General features: G+C 35.7%; 1 protein-coding gene across 1 annotated transcript; it reads right to left on the minus strand.

Moving 5' to 3' along the window:
- Positions 1-1,678: 1,678 nt before the first annotated feature.
- Positions 1,679-7,117, minus strand: LOC120339775 (carboxylesterase 5A-like). The gene is made up of 7 exons (XM_039407974.2): positions 6,990-7,117; positions 6,088-6,251; positions 5,467-5,618; positions 5,087-5,293; positions 4,860-5,004; positions 2,671-2,917; positions 1,679-1,896 (listed from the first exon to the last, which is right to left on the minus strand). Exons 1-7 carry the CDS (start codon positions 7,109-7,111, stop codon positions 1,734-1,736), a joined length of 1,200 nt encoding a protein of 399 aa, XP_039263908.2. The 5' UTR covers positions 7,112-7,117; the 3' UTR covers positions 1,679-1,733.
- Between the last annotated feature and the right edge of the window lie 11,445 nt (positions 7,118-18,562).

The following is an 18,562-nucleotide window of genomic DNA, read 5'->3' on the forward strand; positions in this document are numbered from 1 at the left end:
GAGCTCGGTTTCAGAGCTGCTCCGCGAACTGGTTTCGATGTACTCGACACTTGCTGTGACGTTTTTTCTTTTGGCGAAGCGACTGTTGACGTTTTTGTGGCCCTCCTTCTCGCAGACGCGACATCGCTTCATGTTGCTACAACTGCGAGCCGTGTGACCCGATTCAAGACAATTGATGCATTTTGGCGTATAGAGTTCTTTCGGTAGATAAGTCTTGCACCGCGCTCCGTCAATGTCCAAAAGGAGCGGAAATTTGGTTTGGTCGAAATCATAGAGCCAGGCTGCAACGTATCCGTTAAATAGCGTCGTTCCTCGATGGTATAGTTTGATTCTGTTTTTAATTTTTCCGCAATTTGTCTCAATTAGTGCGTCGATTACTTGTTGTCGTTTGATTTCGTCCGGTACGTCTTTGATACTGACGCGCGTCGGTGGTTTCTTCGGCGGCAAGAATTGGATGTTAACATCCCCTGCCCTCAATATATTTGTATTGTTCTTCAAAAACTTGTCCCGTTCGGACTTGTTAATATTATTTTTATCAATTTGTCTAAAATATAGTACCCAAAGCTTGGGCCTTTAGTTTCATTAAACGCGGTTAGCTCTTGCATGTAATCTTTTGTTGATACAGAGTTTCTCAATAAACGTATTTATGTCAATATCTCTGCTCATCTCAGCAGTCACCTAGCGGGGTCTATTTCCCTGCAGTTGTAATTCGTTCTGTATCCCATTACTAATTAATTAATAACTCGCTAATTATACGAAATATTTCTTCTAAAATCAATAGGCCTCTGGTCCGAGATATGATGAATGTACAAACAAACGAGAATATTGGTCGGAGACCGAAGACTAATCGATCGAAACTGCGGTTTCGATTCATGACTCTATAGTGACACTGCGTGTCCCATCACTAATTAATTAATACCTCACTAATTATACGACCTAATTCATCCAAAATCAATAGGCTTCTGGTCCGAAATATGATGAATGCTCATGCAAAATTTGGAGCAGATTCAGAAATCACGTTCATCTAACAGAAAAACAAACAAGCAGACAGACAAATCCCTATCAACATACTTACCGATCTTAAGATTGATAAGTAACAAACAGACAAATACCTATCAACGTACTTACCGATCGAGATCGAAAGTAATGGAAGGGCACACAATTTGGTAAAATATCGGCCCCATAACAGCCAAAGTGAAGTTGAAAACAAAAACAGTGAAATTCAAGCGGCTTCGAATAGTTTGTAAGCGATAGATCCATTAAATGCCGCTTAAAACGATTTTTCGCAACAACAAAAATCATCCCAACAACAAGAAATTCAGCGGGACAATCCATAGGGTCACTTCATGTCCAATAACTAAAATTATGAATTAAATTAATGAAACAGTAATTAACTTAATTTAATGCAGATATTATACTATTCTTAATAAACCTTGTACACTCACTGGCAAACTCGGAAGCGGTGAGGACGGCATTTGAAATGATTACTGCATCACCGCTTGATGAGTGTTATTCTTTTACCGACATTGCTGTGGCTGAGGTATTTCCCTATCTAATACATAAGCTACTTTTGGCTCCCTTGCTCAAATTTCCAAACTGACGTGTTGTCAGTCAGTAATAAGTGGGTGTCTTAGTGATATGTTTAACGATTTTCTTTTCTTTATATTTTTATGCAAATTGTAATATGAACATCATACACCATTATATATATACAAAATTTCAATGCCATATCATTAGGATCTTGTCATGAAACGAGGCATAACATTATTCCAGAAATAAACTCTTTTTTCTGCCAGATTCTTTCCCGTAGAAAAAGTGCTTGCCACAATCAGATGTTCCCCTTTTGGTTTATATCGCGGCCAAATAATATCCATGTGCTTTCCTTTGTTTGGGTTTCTGAGAATGAGAAATAAAGTTTCGTAAAATAAAGGTTAAAAGAGCTAAATTACTCGAAGCAAAAGTATATGAACCTGAAAGTTATGCCTATACTGAAAACGATTATACAAACCAGTTGCTATTATCGTTTAGATGTGTCCTACCCGGGGCTGAATTAACCGTTACGTAAATAAGCACATGCATGGTACCACAGCAATTGTCGTAGACGAGTTTTCAAGGCGTTCCAATAGTGTATGTACCAATATGAAGATAACTAATTTTATTCGCCTACTTAACATCAAGTTTAATAAAGAATCTGGAACCTATGACAGGGGATATATATTCACCTGGTTAACAAAGACAATCTTCGAACTCGTAATGAAACTAAAATATTCTCAGTTCAACCGGAGAGCTCGAGGAAAATCGGAATAAAATCATGGCCTAACCCTATAATTTGGTACATATACTACGGAAGAAGCGTTTTCAATAGTGCCTCGGTGTTAAGGGAAATGATTCGGGTTGGTCAAACGACTCAGACCTCAATATTGGCGCGGTTGAAATGAATTTTTCTGACGTTACACGTAAACCTCTATATAAATGTTTGCTGACAGAAGAACTATTCCTGAAAAGTATCATGATAATTATTCATAACTTGGCTACTAATAACGGATACTGAAACTTAATTGTTCAATTTCAGATAATATGGAACACTAGTTTAATTACCCTTTACATATAAGGCAATAAAGTCTTAAGTGCATAGGGCCTCTAAGAGGCGTGAGTCGGCCTTGCTCTCACCCAGTTTTTGCAAAGTTTGTCAGATACGCCATGAACTTTTTACTGATTTCAGCCTCCTCTTTTGTATACTTGCCACCTCCTCGTAGTTGTATAGTTGAGAATGGTACTCCTAGAGTCATATGTAGGTCATCCGAATGATCACAATTACACCAAAATGGTTTCCTACCAACTTGTGGTCCATATTCTTCATTTCGAAACATTTTTAATTGGAACCCACCAAGATACATGTAGACTGGGGCACCTGCACCTAAACGTGGGATTCAATAAATAGGGTAATCGCACATCATTTTCAGAATACTGAATATTCATATCAATAAGTTGAACAAGATTTTTTTTTATCAGTATACTTTAAATCAAGAGAGAAATGCTGAAATATATGTATCGAAGGCCAAAACGAATCAATACGGCCACGGGTATGCAATATGTCACAGAACACCACTAGCTTACCGCAATCCTCACAGCTAACTCAAACCAGTTATCGCTGCAGGGTGCGCAATTTTTTATGACGTCTTTGCACACACAAAAAAAATCTCATAGAGCCCAAAACAATTTTTTGAATAAATAAGATGACAATCTTGAACCTCTAAAAAATTTCAAAGCGATTATTCCAGTATTTAAATAAATAAGCAATTTTTTTATAACGATGGGAAAAAATACCGAAATAAATAAGAACAACAACAAAATAATAACAAAACGATTCATATGTCAACTACATTTCGTGTCCAACAAGAGAACAATGCTAAATATATGGATAATAACTTCCGTTTACTTATCGCGGTACCATTAGGCTATATTACTTATACTGAAAGACGTTATTACTTATCGATCTCGATTGGTAAGTATGTTGATAGGTATTTATCTGTTTGTTTGTTTGCTTGTTAGACACTTTCGTATGTTACGCAATATCCCACGAAAGCGAGGTTGAATCTGCTCCAAATTTTGCATGTGCATTCATCATATCTCGGAACAGACGCCTATTGATCTTAGATGAATCATGTCGTATAATTAGCGAGGTAATAATTAATTAGTGATGGGACACGCGGTGTCGCTATTGAATTTGAGCGAAGGAATCGAAACTGCAGATCGATAAGTCGGCGGTATCCGATCGCGATTTAGTTTTCTAATTTAAAAGATAAAAATCTGAATTGCAAATCAATTCTCACCGCCGTAGCAATTCACCTCGGTATCGGTAAGACCCCGTATCGGTTGTTATTATAGCCTCGAGTTTGCTTTGTTAAAAAAAAGACCCGAAAACGTAATGAAGCCGGTGGTCATGATTGAAAGAATTAAGATTTTTCTTAATATGTGAAACTATATAGCGATCGGAGACCGCCGACTTATCGATTTTCGGTTTCGATTTCTTCGCTATGACTTAATAGCGACACCGCGTATCCTATTACTAATTAATTAATAACTCGCTAATTATGCGAAATAATTCATCCAAAGTCAATTGGCTTCTGGTCCGAGATGTGATGAATGCACATGCAAAATTTGGAGCAGATTCAACTTCGCTTTCGTGAGATATCGCGTAACATACGAAAGTTTCTAACAGACAAACAAACAAACGAGAATATCGGTCGGAGACCGAAGACTTATCGATCAAAACTGCGGTTTTAATTCATGACTCTATAGTGACACTGCGTGTCCCATCACTAATTAATTAATACCTCGCTAATTATACCACATATTTCATCCAAAATCAATAGGCTTCTGGTTTGATATAATGAATGCACATGCAAAATTTGGAGCAGATTCAACCTCGCCTTCGTGAGATGTCGCGTTCATCTAACAGACAAACAAACAAACAGACAGACAAATCCCTATCAACATTCTTACCGATCTTAAGATCGATAAGTAACAAACAGACAAATACCTATCAACGTCGATAGGTAATGAAAGAGCACACGATTTGGGGAAATATCGACCCATAACAACCAAAGTGAATTTTAAAACAAAAACAGTAAAATTTCAGCGGCCTCGACTAGTTTGTAATCGATGGATCCATTAAATGCCGCTTAAAACGATTTTTCTCAACATCAAAAATCACCCATCAACAAGAAATTTAGCGGGACAATCCATAGGGTCACTTCTAGTCCAATAACTGGAATTATGAATTAAATTAATGAAACAGTAATTAACTTATTTAATTTGGGATATTATACTATTCTTAATAAACCTTGTACACTCACTGGCAAACTCGGAAGCGGTGAGGACGGCTTTCGATATGAAAACTGCATCACTAGTAATATTGCCAAGCAATATACTGAATCGTTCCTTGCCAATTTGATCTTTTATATAAAAGATCTTGCAAATCTCAAAACCCGTCTCTGATAGCTGCAAAAATTTATGTGTAATGAATTATAAAGAATTGAAAGATATTCTGATGTAATGAATGTATAATATTCAAAATCCATACCGGAAAAGTCAACGCATTCTTTGCAACTTGTTTACTAATTCCTCCTGCGTACCCTGGTATCAATGCCTGCTGTAACAATCCATGTCCTTCGGAGTCGTTACAACCAATTATATACGGCACTTTGGCGAAGTCTCTGTTTTTCAACATCTGTTCGGGGGTTTTGGGAAATACAGTTCCATCAACTGTTGGCAAGAACGATACACCTTTCTAAACGAATGTATATATAAATTTATTGTTGGATTTAAGGCGCTATCTAACCTTGGAATGTGAGGACACCCGATGGTTGCTATTGATCGACCAGAAGCAAATCGATTTCTGAATGGTATTCGAATTGACAAAATATGTATGTTGTAAATACTTATATAACATGTGTTTCAAACCGGCGCTAATGCTAATGATACGGAGACCAACTCTTCTGGTGGAACTTTTTGAAGCTCTTCCAAAATCCTGCTTTGATCCGTTTCCTTGATTTTTAACTGCTCAAATAAAATTTTGTTTCCCTTGACATTTATCTTCTCTGGATTAAAAAATCCTAAAAGAATATAAGAGAGTATATAAATTAATACGATGTCTTTAAGTTTTTTTTCAAATTCATAAAAACTCAAAATTGTAATTCAGATATATTTACTTTAATTTTGTAATGAAAACGGAAATAATCAATCATTTAATACTGTTTTTTATTGCTTACCTATAACATAATCCCAATGCAATTTACTATAGACGCTCCAAAATTGTGTGTACCAATATGAAGGAACTGATTTGTTCGCCTACTTTACATCAAGTTTAGTAAAGGGACTAAAACCTTGGACAGGGGGTATATTCACTTGACTAACACAGGCAATCCCCGATCTCGTGATAGAACTAAAATAAGGGAAATCGGATTGGAACTATGGCCTAGCGCCAACCTGGTACACACTACGAGAGTACCTTACTATAAACGTAAAAAGAGAGGCCCGCTCTGATAAATGCATTCGTATCACTTAATATACGGTTATATTTACCAGACGAAATTGCTTGTCCACTATGACTAATGGCCTTATGAAACAAGCCTCGAGATAAAGGTGACATCAAATGAAGGTTCACAGAAATTGCTCCAGCACTTTGTCCAAAAATCACTACGTTGTTTTTATCTCCACCAAACCTTCCGATATTATTTCTCACCCATCTAAAAACATGTCGGTAAGTATAAACGCAAGAGAGTAATGCTCAAATATGTGAACACCAAGGCGGGCACTTGCACTAAGAAGACCTTTGCCTTCAGTGGACATGGACTACGTAACAAAAGGTAAAATTTCACATAAAATAAATCTTAAATTTTGGGTGAAATATCGGGTTTCATAGGACTTGAACAAAAGTGAAAGTAATCGCGTTCAGCACCTCTCCGGCATGGAAGTACGGAATATATGAAATAGAAAGGTAGATTACTGTTTTTTTCTCTCACCTTAAACCCATATATGGTGATTTACGTATTCCATGACAATGTGACAAGGAATCACTAAATTTTTTTGTTGGCAAAACTTTTTTTCATGGAGTACGAATTTCTTGCTTCTGATTTTACACGAATTAACAAGAGGAAATGATACTCTAAGAGTGCGTGACTCTGTTATTTCCTACAACGTTCAACGATTGCGAAGTTTATCGCGAAACACCGTTGTTGTCTTACTGCTATGATCACATAGATAGAACGATGAAAATCGGATCTGATTTTATTATTTACCTCAGATACGTAAATAGCAAGCATTTCGGGTGAAAACATTTCTGTGTTTTAATGTCAGTCTTGAAAAATCTAAATGTTGGTGTAATGATTTGATTTTATATTTTGGGTTTGATACAGCTTGGTATACCTATTGTTATTCCTATTTTCATTTTGTGCTTTCTGAGACTTCGAAGTCTGTAGACTTACTTTAACGCCAATTGTTGATCCAAAAATCCTCCATTCCCGGGTACTTTCGATGTCGAACCGAGAGATAAAAACCCAAATATTCCAACTCTGTAATTAGGTACAACAACCACCACATCATTCATTCCCGCCAACACAGTTCCGTCAAAAAACTTCTCCCCTCCTACTACAAATCCTCCTCCATAAATAAACACCATAACCTGCATGTGTGATGTAAAAAAAGTTATTTCAGACGTTTACGGGAGCAAAGTTTTGAAACGCCATGATATTTTTTCCGAGCAACCGTTAAAGCAATGGTTCCAGACAAAAAGGTTTCTGTAAATTTAGTCGGAAGTATCATCAATATTCACATAAAAATGAGACAATAGCTGTCGGAAAGACATGCAGACCGTAGTTGTCTTTACAATATTTATCTTTAATACATATTTCAGCATATCAGAGATTTATAAAAAGCATATCGTAGACAACTGAAATATATTGTCATTTTGTACATTTGTTGCTATATTTCGAGTCAATACTCCATTGCTCTCAAAATATAATTAGGCTTCCCGCTGCTTGTCAGCAGGGAACCTATTGTATTTCTGTGTTTTATTATTATTATTATTTATTTATTATCATTATTTTTTCAAATTGGTCCTACAAACTTGAAATTCACCTCAAATGTGCAGAAGTTCTCAGCTAGCAATAAAATGCAAATTTTTTACGCGGGAAGCCTGTTAAAGCTGCAGCTCTAGTTTAAAAGTGCTTTCATGTGTAGAGACGGTCACGTTTATTGTGCTCGGATATTACAGCATATCAAGTTATTATATATTTAAAACAATTTCTACAATAATATTTAGTTTCCATGCCTAATGTTGTTTGTTAATGATGAATATCAGTCGTTCGAGTTAAAGTCCCGAAACCTTTAATGGTTGCTTACCGGAAGCTTTTTTGGTTTATCAACTCTGGGCGCGTAAACACTCAAATGCAAACAGTCTTCGCTGTTGATATCATTGACATTTGGATTATGCAGAGGAAAATATGTTCCTAGAGGTTCATCGAGTATTCTTGGATACATTGGCAGATTACCCTGCAAAGTACCATCTCGAACACCTTTCCATGGTTCCGCTCAGTTGATATGTGAATAAATTTCAATTATAATTTCTTTATTAGCTAATGAAAATTTAAATCACATGCTCGGTTTTAGGTAACCTGGCATCAACCGGTCCATATAAGCATATTGAAATGGTGTATGTACTCGTGGGCGAATGAAAAATATAAATATTGTTTCGATTTTCCTCATTATGAATAACTTATAAAATGTGAAGCCCTGGCCATGTGAACTAGTTTTCATCAAGACGACTTAAAATGTTATAAGAAGCATATTCTTGTTTATAACCACGCACACATATATCAGAACTGGTAATAATATATATTACATCGTTTGGATTTAATTTTTGAAAAGAGATAATAGATCAACTACACAAAATTTTCACTACTTTACGTATTGCTACACATACTATGTAAAGTTTACTTACGGACGTGGAGGTAAAAACCTCAGTTTTCCCACTGGTGGTTTAGCAAAAGGAATGTTTCGAAAAACGCATACGGGATTTGTATCCTCGACTTCCAACTTTACTACTTTTCCCCTAATTTTTCCGTTTACAGTAGACACGATTATTGTAGAACTGTCCGTAGGTTCATAAAAATACCAAGATGATACTAGGATCAGTATTATACCTGCCGGTGTTGCCACCAACGCATATACTTTTGACATCCTGAAAATATTATCTTATGTGCTTATTTCTGCTTTTTAAATATTCCAAAGTGAAAAAAATTTAATCATTACCTCAAGGTAAACATATAAACCAGAAACTGAAAATATTTTATAACCAATAAATATATTATATACATTTACATTGTTTGACTTAGGTCTCGTTTTGTTATTTTACTAGTTTATATTTGTAACGGAATGTTGCTAACAACAAAATTTCACGTTCTAGTAGACAGTTTACAATCTAAAACAAGTGTTTTCTAAAACGTCTGTTAAATATATTCATAAATTATTTTGGCAAAAAAAGTTAATTCATTTCCGCGTCTTCAAGCAAAAGAATGACTTATAGTTGGCTTACAAAAAAATTGAATGATTCTGTACACGACAGACAAACACGTGATATATTTTCAAATAATGTTTCAGTTATTTTGAAACGCATTTTTCACATATTTGAAGCTTCACAAAAGCTAATCTGTCAAGCATTTGTTATTAAAAAATATTAATTTTAACTTTAGTAAGATAATGAAGCATATATTACTGTTAAATAAAATTTGAGACGACTGCCTTTGGTTTATAATTTACAACTACTGCTTAAACGTTCACCTGTATAATGTCTGTATAATAGAACCGATGAACCATTCAAAACAAGCAATTGGATGAGCTGCTTTTGATGGTGGCATATCATATTTTGGCATTGGTTTTGAAAATAAATTCTTTGAAAAAAACTCTTCTTTACTAAGTAGAGATTATCACGAAAGTAGACGTGATTGCAGTCCAGATGTCACAACTGTCTGGATTTCGGAAATGTTGTTGTTAAAGATCAACAGAAAAACCACCAGATAGATTTACCACCTTCAAACTTAACCTAAAAAATTCATAGTAAAATTGCCAAGTTATGCTATAGATTTTTCAATCGATGACTATTCTATTAACTGGACATACATGATGTGACTATAGATCGTTTCGTGGCATTCGCAAATCGATATAGAATTCACAGTTATTTTTAATATTGACTTCAATACAAAGCAATAATAACAATAATGTATAGTTATGTAATAATGCATCAATGTATTACTTTCATAACTTAAAAATATTCATTCGTTACTTAAACATTTTGTCCACCATTGTTTTGTTCACTGTCTACGTAAATCCCTAAGTTTGTCAGCCTCCCTAATGCTAATTGAATAGCATTTTTCATCTGAATAATTAACAGATGAACAAAATGTTTAAGTAACGAATGAATATTTGTAAGTTATGAAAGATTGGTCTGCTTTGTATTAAAGTTATTATTTAAAATAACTGTGAATTCTATATTCTATTCTATATGTAAACGCGACAAAACGATCTATAGTTACATCATGTATGCTAAATAAAATAGTCATCGACTGAAAAATCTATAGCATAACTTGGCAATTTTAATATGAAATTTCTAGGTTATGTTTGAAGCTGGCATCCCTATCTGGTGGTTTTTCCTGTTGATCTTTAACGACAACATTTTCGAAATCTAGACAGTTGTGACATCTGGACTGCAATCCAATCCGTGTACTTTCGTGATAATTCCTAATTATTGAAGAGTACAATGATTGATCATTGTCGCAAAACTGTCATGTTCACTGATTTGGTTTACTGCTGAGCATAAATAATTAACACGAATTTTTTTTTTCAAAACCAATGCCAAAATATGATATGCCATCCAAAGTTCATCATGATGGCTTTACCAAAATTATGTAGCAGTGCCGTAATTTTTGGATGATGTGGTCATGTGGGGGTCAGGAATGACATATGCGAAATTGCCTACTAGAGTTACTTGTGGTACTATACTACACTAGACCCAGTTCATTAGATGTTCCATAGTTACAGCTTCGTTCAGAATATGATTATAAGGGGACATTGTGGGGAAAATATTTCACTCCGGTCTTCGTGTCCATATATCCGAGAATTGCTCTATAGTTAAGTTTTGTTCACCTGTATAATGTCTGTATAAATAGAACTGATGAACTATTTAAAACAAGCTACTGGCTGAGCTGCTTTTGCACGTCAGCTATTAGTTTTTCAACCCAAGAGCAAATTAATTTTTTGCATGCGCCTTTCATCAACGAGTCAGTACATCTCAAGGAATAAGCCTAATGGTGACCGTATACATTTGAACCCACGTACATTTGAACCCATGTGTATATCCGCAGGTTCAATCTATATGCGGGTGCTAAAACCATGGGTTAGGGTTAGTATGGGTTCAAATATTCGTAAAACAAAAAAATTCCCATAGGTGCAATAGTATACGGGTGCAAATGTCATGGGTTCAAATGTACATGGGTTCAAATGTAATGAAACCAAGCCTAATTCATAATAAAGATATACAGTGTATGTATATATATATATATATATTTTTTGCGATACTTGGACGATTCGTGATGTTGTCCCATCGTTTTTCCACCAACTTCCAAAAATAGGTTTGCATCAAATGATGTCCATGAATATATGAATAATGAAAATGTTTATTATCTACGTTTGATTTTCAAAATAGTTCATTTTTGATAAAAATACCAGGATCAGGGAGACTTATCGTTAAATAAATCAGTTTGGTGTCACAAAAAAGACAGAGAGGTAGTTGCTAGAGTGCACTTCTGGTCGCAGAATGCTATACTATAGACTTGCAATATTTCTAACAGCAAAATCTTAGGAAACTTTTCATGTAATAAAGTCGGTATTTTCCCCTACAAATAGAGAGAGAAGATGACATATATATAAGTGAAAAACTATGAATGCCAGGGTTATCAATCGATTCCAGGGCTCACGTTGCAAAATGGTCATTAACAGTTACGATCAATGTTTTTCTTGCTGTGGTTTGCATCACGAATAACAAAAGAAAAGTGACGTTAAAATGGGAAGTTACCTGTCGTAAAATCTTAGTGCGATTAAATTCGAGATATATCAGTCTGTAATAGTTTAATTTTTTCATCGCACTGAAGATACGTACTTTATATACATACAGAATATTGAATTAAAAAGTCCAACAGTATCCAATACCACTATCAGTGGATATTAGGCGAGACTAACTTCCAATCCTTTCTCAATGCCTTTACGCTAGTGGATTCGTATGCTGAGCAGGAGTAAACATGCCATACTAGGCAAATCAAGAGTCTTGCAGCACACTAACACAAATGTTACTGTAACGTTTCGTTTGATCAAAATCGGACTTTTCCAGAGCAGTTTTTAATAATGACTAGAAAACAACAATCTTTCGGTTTGAATTAAGCGAAAAATTTTTTTTTTCTTTCAAACATAACATACCAAAACTATCACTATTTAACAAATAGTCCGGCAGAATCGGGCCTTAACATTGTTTTGGGACATAAACTTTTTTTTATTGTTTAGATATAATGTATATGACATATATAATGATACCCAGGTGGGTGTGGAGTATATAATACTGAGCAATTTTTTTTAAGTGGATTTAAAGTATTCGGTCCAAGATGACGCACATCCTGAACCCCAACCTGGTAAACATACAATGTTCAGGTTGTGCGCCATCTTGGTACGAATACTTCAGGAGCGCCTTTTTGTTAAAAACAATTATTTCATAACTACATGGTTTAGTTTTGCATGCATAGTAACATTGAATCTCCTTACAATGTCAGAAATTCAATTTTAGTACAATAAATGGTAGTTTATTTCACTAATACAAGCCAAGATCCATCGACAGCATCTAGCCACTTTCTATTGCGCTCTTCAAACTACATTTGCGTTGCGGCGCGCATTTCGTTTTCCTAGTTTAAGCTTAGGGACTTGAGAAATATTTTATTAGTTGAATTGGATTGGAATATTTGACCTCGTCTTTCACTCCGAACAAGGCCATGTAAAACCGTCCACTGGTATCTAAAGATGTGTAACGTGTTTTCTTTTGGAAGAACCGCAACCTTTCAGTGCTGCATTGACTTTGGCAAAATTAATATACAGTATCCTTGTGGAGATAGAAGGTATGCGTATGCGAAACCGAGATGTGCACCTGTTATGCCGATATAGTTGAGTCAAACGTTTTGAATACTAATACATCACACACATTTTCCTGCGTGCTTCAGTTGTACGTAGTAACGCGCACATTTTTGCGCACATGCATCAAATTCCACTTGGTTATTGAGCTATAGGTTTTTGACGAGCTTTTGTGTATGATTTCATTCCATAGAATTTGTATGCTGTTCTAAAGAATACTAGTTTCAGCTTTTTCATTCTCTTAAACCGCGTGTTGAAAGTAAGTTTTGTAATATTGCGTGTTGGTTTCCAACATCCTTAAATCGGTGATGCCAGTAAATCTTTAATACAAAAAGATCAGTAGCATCTGCAGTAAAAACAGCAGTACCCACTCAAATGACAGCTGGGGGATGGATACTCTTAGTATCTGCTCCATCGCGTGCCTCTTACAGTCTTACCAGTTTACATGCGTGTCAATCGGTATCTAAGCTCAGCCAGAGACAGAAAGTTTCGGACTGCAGTTGGCGTGACGAAATGTTTTTAAATATATATTCAACAATAAGATTATTTGATTGCATACTACTGAAAGTTCCGCCTTATATGTATTTTCCCATTGCACTATTCCCTTACTGATATTCGATAATATGACGCTCACCTGAAATAGTTCTTAAAGTGTGTAGATGGGTATAATCTTTTCCACGCTGTTCAGATGGGAATGCGCGAATATATATAAGAATTGCTAATATTGGTTTGCAATGCGATGAAAATCTCATCTTGGCATTTCTGCCTCTCACAATTGCTGCGTATACTTATCGGAGAAGTTCTGTGGCGATGTTATCAAATGAAAAAAAAACATGGGAGTATTTTTTCTACTTCTCTACTACCATCAAACCTTGACATTTTGTGAAAACTTTTTTCATGCAACCTTTTTTAAAATACCCCCAACAACCACAATTAATTCTGTTATTAAACTTCCGAAATAAACACATAAAATCATAAACAGATGCATATCACCAAGTAGATATTGCTGAATTGATCTTTATTTTACCATTTTTCATGTAATTCTTTTTGGTAAACCTGTTATTTATCGTAAATACAGCACATTTGACAATGCTGTAGTGTGACTATTTTGGCCTCACATTTTTGATATTTGTAGTTAGAGCTCTTGGGGCTCTGTCAAACAAAGGTACATACAAAATATTGGTTGTAAATTGCAAAACATGATCATTTTGTTGGAATAACTTGGCATTTTACCACCGGTATATCATTTATTGTTGAGAATATTAAAGTTTGAAAAGCATTGGCATGGAACATAAGAATGAACTACATTCTTTCTTAGGGATATACTATAAAATGTAGCAATTTTCTCATTCTTGTTCTAGCAGGCTTGTATTGTTAATTGCAACAAAAACGGGTATTTTGAAATTTTACGCGTATGTTTCGACAGTATTTCCATATACTGTATATGGGTCGCGACCCAAAACTGGGCTCAACAAATACCTAAAAGTTATTGATTTTATTTCCTAATAAATTTGGTGCTTGCGTAGTTTGTGCACCAAGATTGCGCACAACCTGAACATAGTATTGTAACAGGTTATGGTTCAGGTTGTGCGTCATTGTGATGCACATGTTTGACGACAAACACTAATACAAATATCTCAATAAATACCTAAAAGTTATTGATTTTATTTCCTAGTAAATTTGGTGCTTGCGTAGTTTGTGCACCAAGACTGCGCACAACCTGAGCATATTATTGTAACAGGGTATGGTTCAAGTTGTGCGTCATTATGATGCACAGGTTTGACGAAAAATACAAATATCGAGCCGTAAAAAAAATTGCTCGAGGCTGCAAACTCCACATCCATGTAGAAATGATGGGCAATGACCCCAGGATGAATAATCACAAATAAAAAAAACTTTATGTCTAAAATCAAACTTGGGCCAAAAAGGTCCCCTTATCTGCCGGACTAAAACTGCAAACAGTGCTGTAATGCGATAACAGACAATGGCGCAGTGTGGCAAAAATAGGGTAATCAAGAAAACCTCGTATAGGTCTAATTACAACAATAGATGGACGAAATGTCGTTTGAATGGTCACTTGGCTATTTTTGTAGGACGAGAAAAGGTCTGAGCAAGCAGTCTATATGCTAAATCGGATGCCTGCATAAATGATAACTATGTTGTCGATAATCCCTATTATGGCAATTGTCTCAATTTTCCTAACAAACCAGTCTCAATCAATCATGTATGGTCGAGTGAAAAGTTGGGAGGTTTTAATTGAGAAATATTTCTGCCGACTCTGGTTCTGCAGGTAACATATATAATTGGCAGAGCAACCTGGTAATATTAAAAATTGACTGACAAACCGGATTGATCAATTTGTTTTCATATGACCAAACTGAACCGAAGGACATATCAACATGCCTCACCGCAAAAATTTCATGCGTTGAAACCAACATCAGCAAGTTTAGGCCATGAAGGGAACTTTTGGAAAAGAATACAGCGAAAAATTTGAAATTTTTATAGGTTGGTCCTCCAAACGATCTCATTCTTAAAATTGAAATTGCGATGGCCAGGCCGAGCTCACCCCAAAGTTCGAATAATGGGATTGATCGCATGAAAAAATTGAGTTCAGCCTAATGAGCCTGAAATGTGTATGCATGCCGTACAATCCTTTCTGGATTTGGTACAATATTTCTCAGAATTTTGACCAAATTGAGCACTAATAACAAGACGATAAGGATATTAGGAAAGAATTGTGAATGTGTTTGGAGCAAAAAAAAAACATACAAGAGGAAGCTTTCTGATTAAAAATTGAAGTTACCGTAATAATAACGAAATCGGGACTCCAGCATATTTCAGAAATATCTGTAAAGCGAATAGGTCAATAAGCGCAGATGCCGGTCTGACGGGACTAAGCCCACTAGTACAATATCATGCAAATTTTTGAAAGATATCCTCTATATATCTCCAGAAATCTGACTGGTGTAAAACGACGGTATTCACAAACCAGAAAATAAGCATTCTAGCAATTTAGCGATTGCAATTATTTCATCCCAACCAAATCCATTTTCAACGATTTTTTATTGCTACATTTTTACTATCAATGTTACTGGGTGTGGAATGAGCTTTGGTTATGCATCTCATGGAATAGAATATGGTAGGCGTTGAATTTTTCCAATTGACATCATCTTTTCAATAATATTTCTTCTACATTTCCTGTAATGCTGAGGTAACGGTCCTAGTCAAACCAAGTTTTCCAATTTATTTCACAAAAGGGGTGTATCAGACCCAATATCGACGAGGCAAACATCTCAATTTCTATATTATTTGCTACAACCTTTACAGGCAAAATATTACTATAACTTGAACTGTGGTAGTCACATTCTTCTGGCTTGTGGTTTTTCTTATGGATTTGCCTATCACCATTTCGTTCAAAGTTTGCATTTTCTTTAATTTCAGTTTTCATCTGTTTGTAAAGCGTTATGACATATTGCTTGTGTTATATGTACATACGTGGATTCACACTTTTTCTGTTTTTGAATCGGAAGTTCAGAGTTTTCACAGCTATGCCTAAATTTTTTTGTGTTTTTGGAATCGAGTAATTCATGTATTCGAGCAAAAACTACATTTCAAATTTGTTCAAATTTTAACTATTATTTCAGCTTCAGACGCAGCTGTTATGTTTCTACGAGTTTATATATTTCTAGAAGTTTGACCAAAGGATCATCAATACCTGACATAACGGAATTTAGCACAAGCAGTCCAGATCAGCTTCCACCACCATGAAATATTAATAATTTAACATAGTTAGTCGTTTTCCAAATCAGCCAATCGTGGCAACTTCCGGCAAGTGTTCAATGAATAATTAACCAGTTATCTGAAGGGCAGTGTTCTGGCTTCATATTCTTATTTAATCGACCTCAAGTTTGTGATATATTTTTTCGGTAGATTTATTGGGGAATCAATTTGCCCAAAATTTGTTCCCGGGAAAGGTTGCAGGATAAAATACGTTCTGAACCTATTTAGAAATCGCTTCGAAAACTCGTTATGTAACAACTCTTATACCACGGCAATACAGGCCTGCATAAGACGCTTGTTACGCAACAAATATATCTGGGCGTCTAGAATTATCTTTTTCTATTTTCTGGTATCATATTAGGGAAATCCCCATTATAGCAAACGACAACTTTCAAGCCCGCGACCCCTCCAATTGATCAAACATATTTGTTTCACTTCCCTGCAAAAATGCTTTTTAACATAACAAATGAGTCATCAATACTAAACGTGAGAGTACATGATATAACAATTTCGACTAGGCTATATTGCCGATATTGACAACATTGCTGATATCATCAAGCAGAGTCGACTTTGCCGGCATAGCCTATATCGAAGGTATCGCAAATCGAGGCATATTCAATTCGGTTCCATTACATTTGAACCCACGTACATTTGAACCCATGACAATCGCACCTGCATACTATTGCACCTATGGAAATTTTTTGGTTGTACGGATAGTTGAACCCATACTAACCCTAACCCATGGGTTTCAGCACCCGCATATTGATTGAACCCGCGGATATAGACATAGGTTCAAATGTACGGTCACCATTCAATTCTAATGTATATATTTAACGTAATGCATACAACAGAAACAATAAAGCGAAAGAATCATAAATTAATCTTCGATACATTCAACTTTCAAGACCATTAATGTGAGGCATATTAGAAGAATATAAATCGAAACACCCTCTCGAATAATGCTGGGAATTCCCTTTTCCAATACCTTGTTCTCAGTCGATTGCCAAACAAACAATCGAATCGTTTTGAATTACAACAATTTTGTTACCAGCCGCGTGGTATGCCTACGCCCCCGCAGTTTTCGGAATTTCGTGAAATCATTTAACCTGCGCTCCATGTTTGGCAATAGTTTGAGCAAGATGTTCATGTCTATGTTTTGCTCTTTTAACGGATGGATTGCGTTGCGTAATTTTTGTATTAGACAAAATCTGCATTGTTTGTACAGACATACTCAGACTATCACGTATCTGATTACTGATTTTTCGGTTACCGCCATTTTATTTGAAAAACTGATAACACTTCTTGGCCAATCAGCTCACTCACTGTGTTATCCTACCTAAACAAAGAAAGTACCTGTTCGCTATGAGCTAGTACATTAATTGAAACCCCTGCCCTGGCATCTTAAAACAGTTTTCTGCGCTGGGGTGGAAACTTGTGCATTAGGGATTATTCAAAACATATTGTAGGTCAACGTGTTTGTGCAGCTTAGGTAGAGCATCACGTTACATTAGTTACGCGAGGGTATGACGTAACAATTTGAATCAGTTGAATTGAACGAAGTGAATAGGTATCATAAAGTAGGGACAGATTCCAAGGTAGTTCAGGTAAAAAGAGTCGTAAACTTGCAAATCGCATTAATTTTGTATTCTGTATATATACAGCTTAAAATATCAGCTTCTCAGTACCAAGCAGAAAAGGATTCTGATGCTGAGATAGGAGCCGATGAGACAGTTTCTATTTGGCACAGAGGCAGCTCGTGCCCTCGTTAATCGTTGTGAGTTGGATACAAAAAGAACCTGTTCTTAAAATTTCGAATCTTATCACTGGTTACTTACAAGATCAAATAGACAGACACCTCTAATCTGAACGTTTATTTATAACGAATATTGACTAGTATAGTACGCTAAGTAGTAGCCTACGAAGTCTGTTTGCGTTGTGCTTTTGTAGAGGTAGCCTAGTTCACTTGGGCTTAGACAAGTGGTGGGCAAGGTTTTTGGATCAGGGGCCAAAAAAATTTTCCACCTAAACTGGAGGGCCATGTAAGTGTGACGTA

This window comes from Styela clava, chromosome 9, assembly GCF_964204865.1.
Source record: "Styela clava chromosome 9, kaStyClav1.hap1.2, whole genome shotgun sequence".
NCBI classification, from domain to species: domain Eukaryota; kingdom Metazoa; phylum Chordata; class Ascidiacea; order Stolidobranchia; family Styelidae; genus Styela; species Styela clava.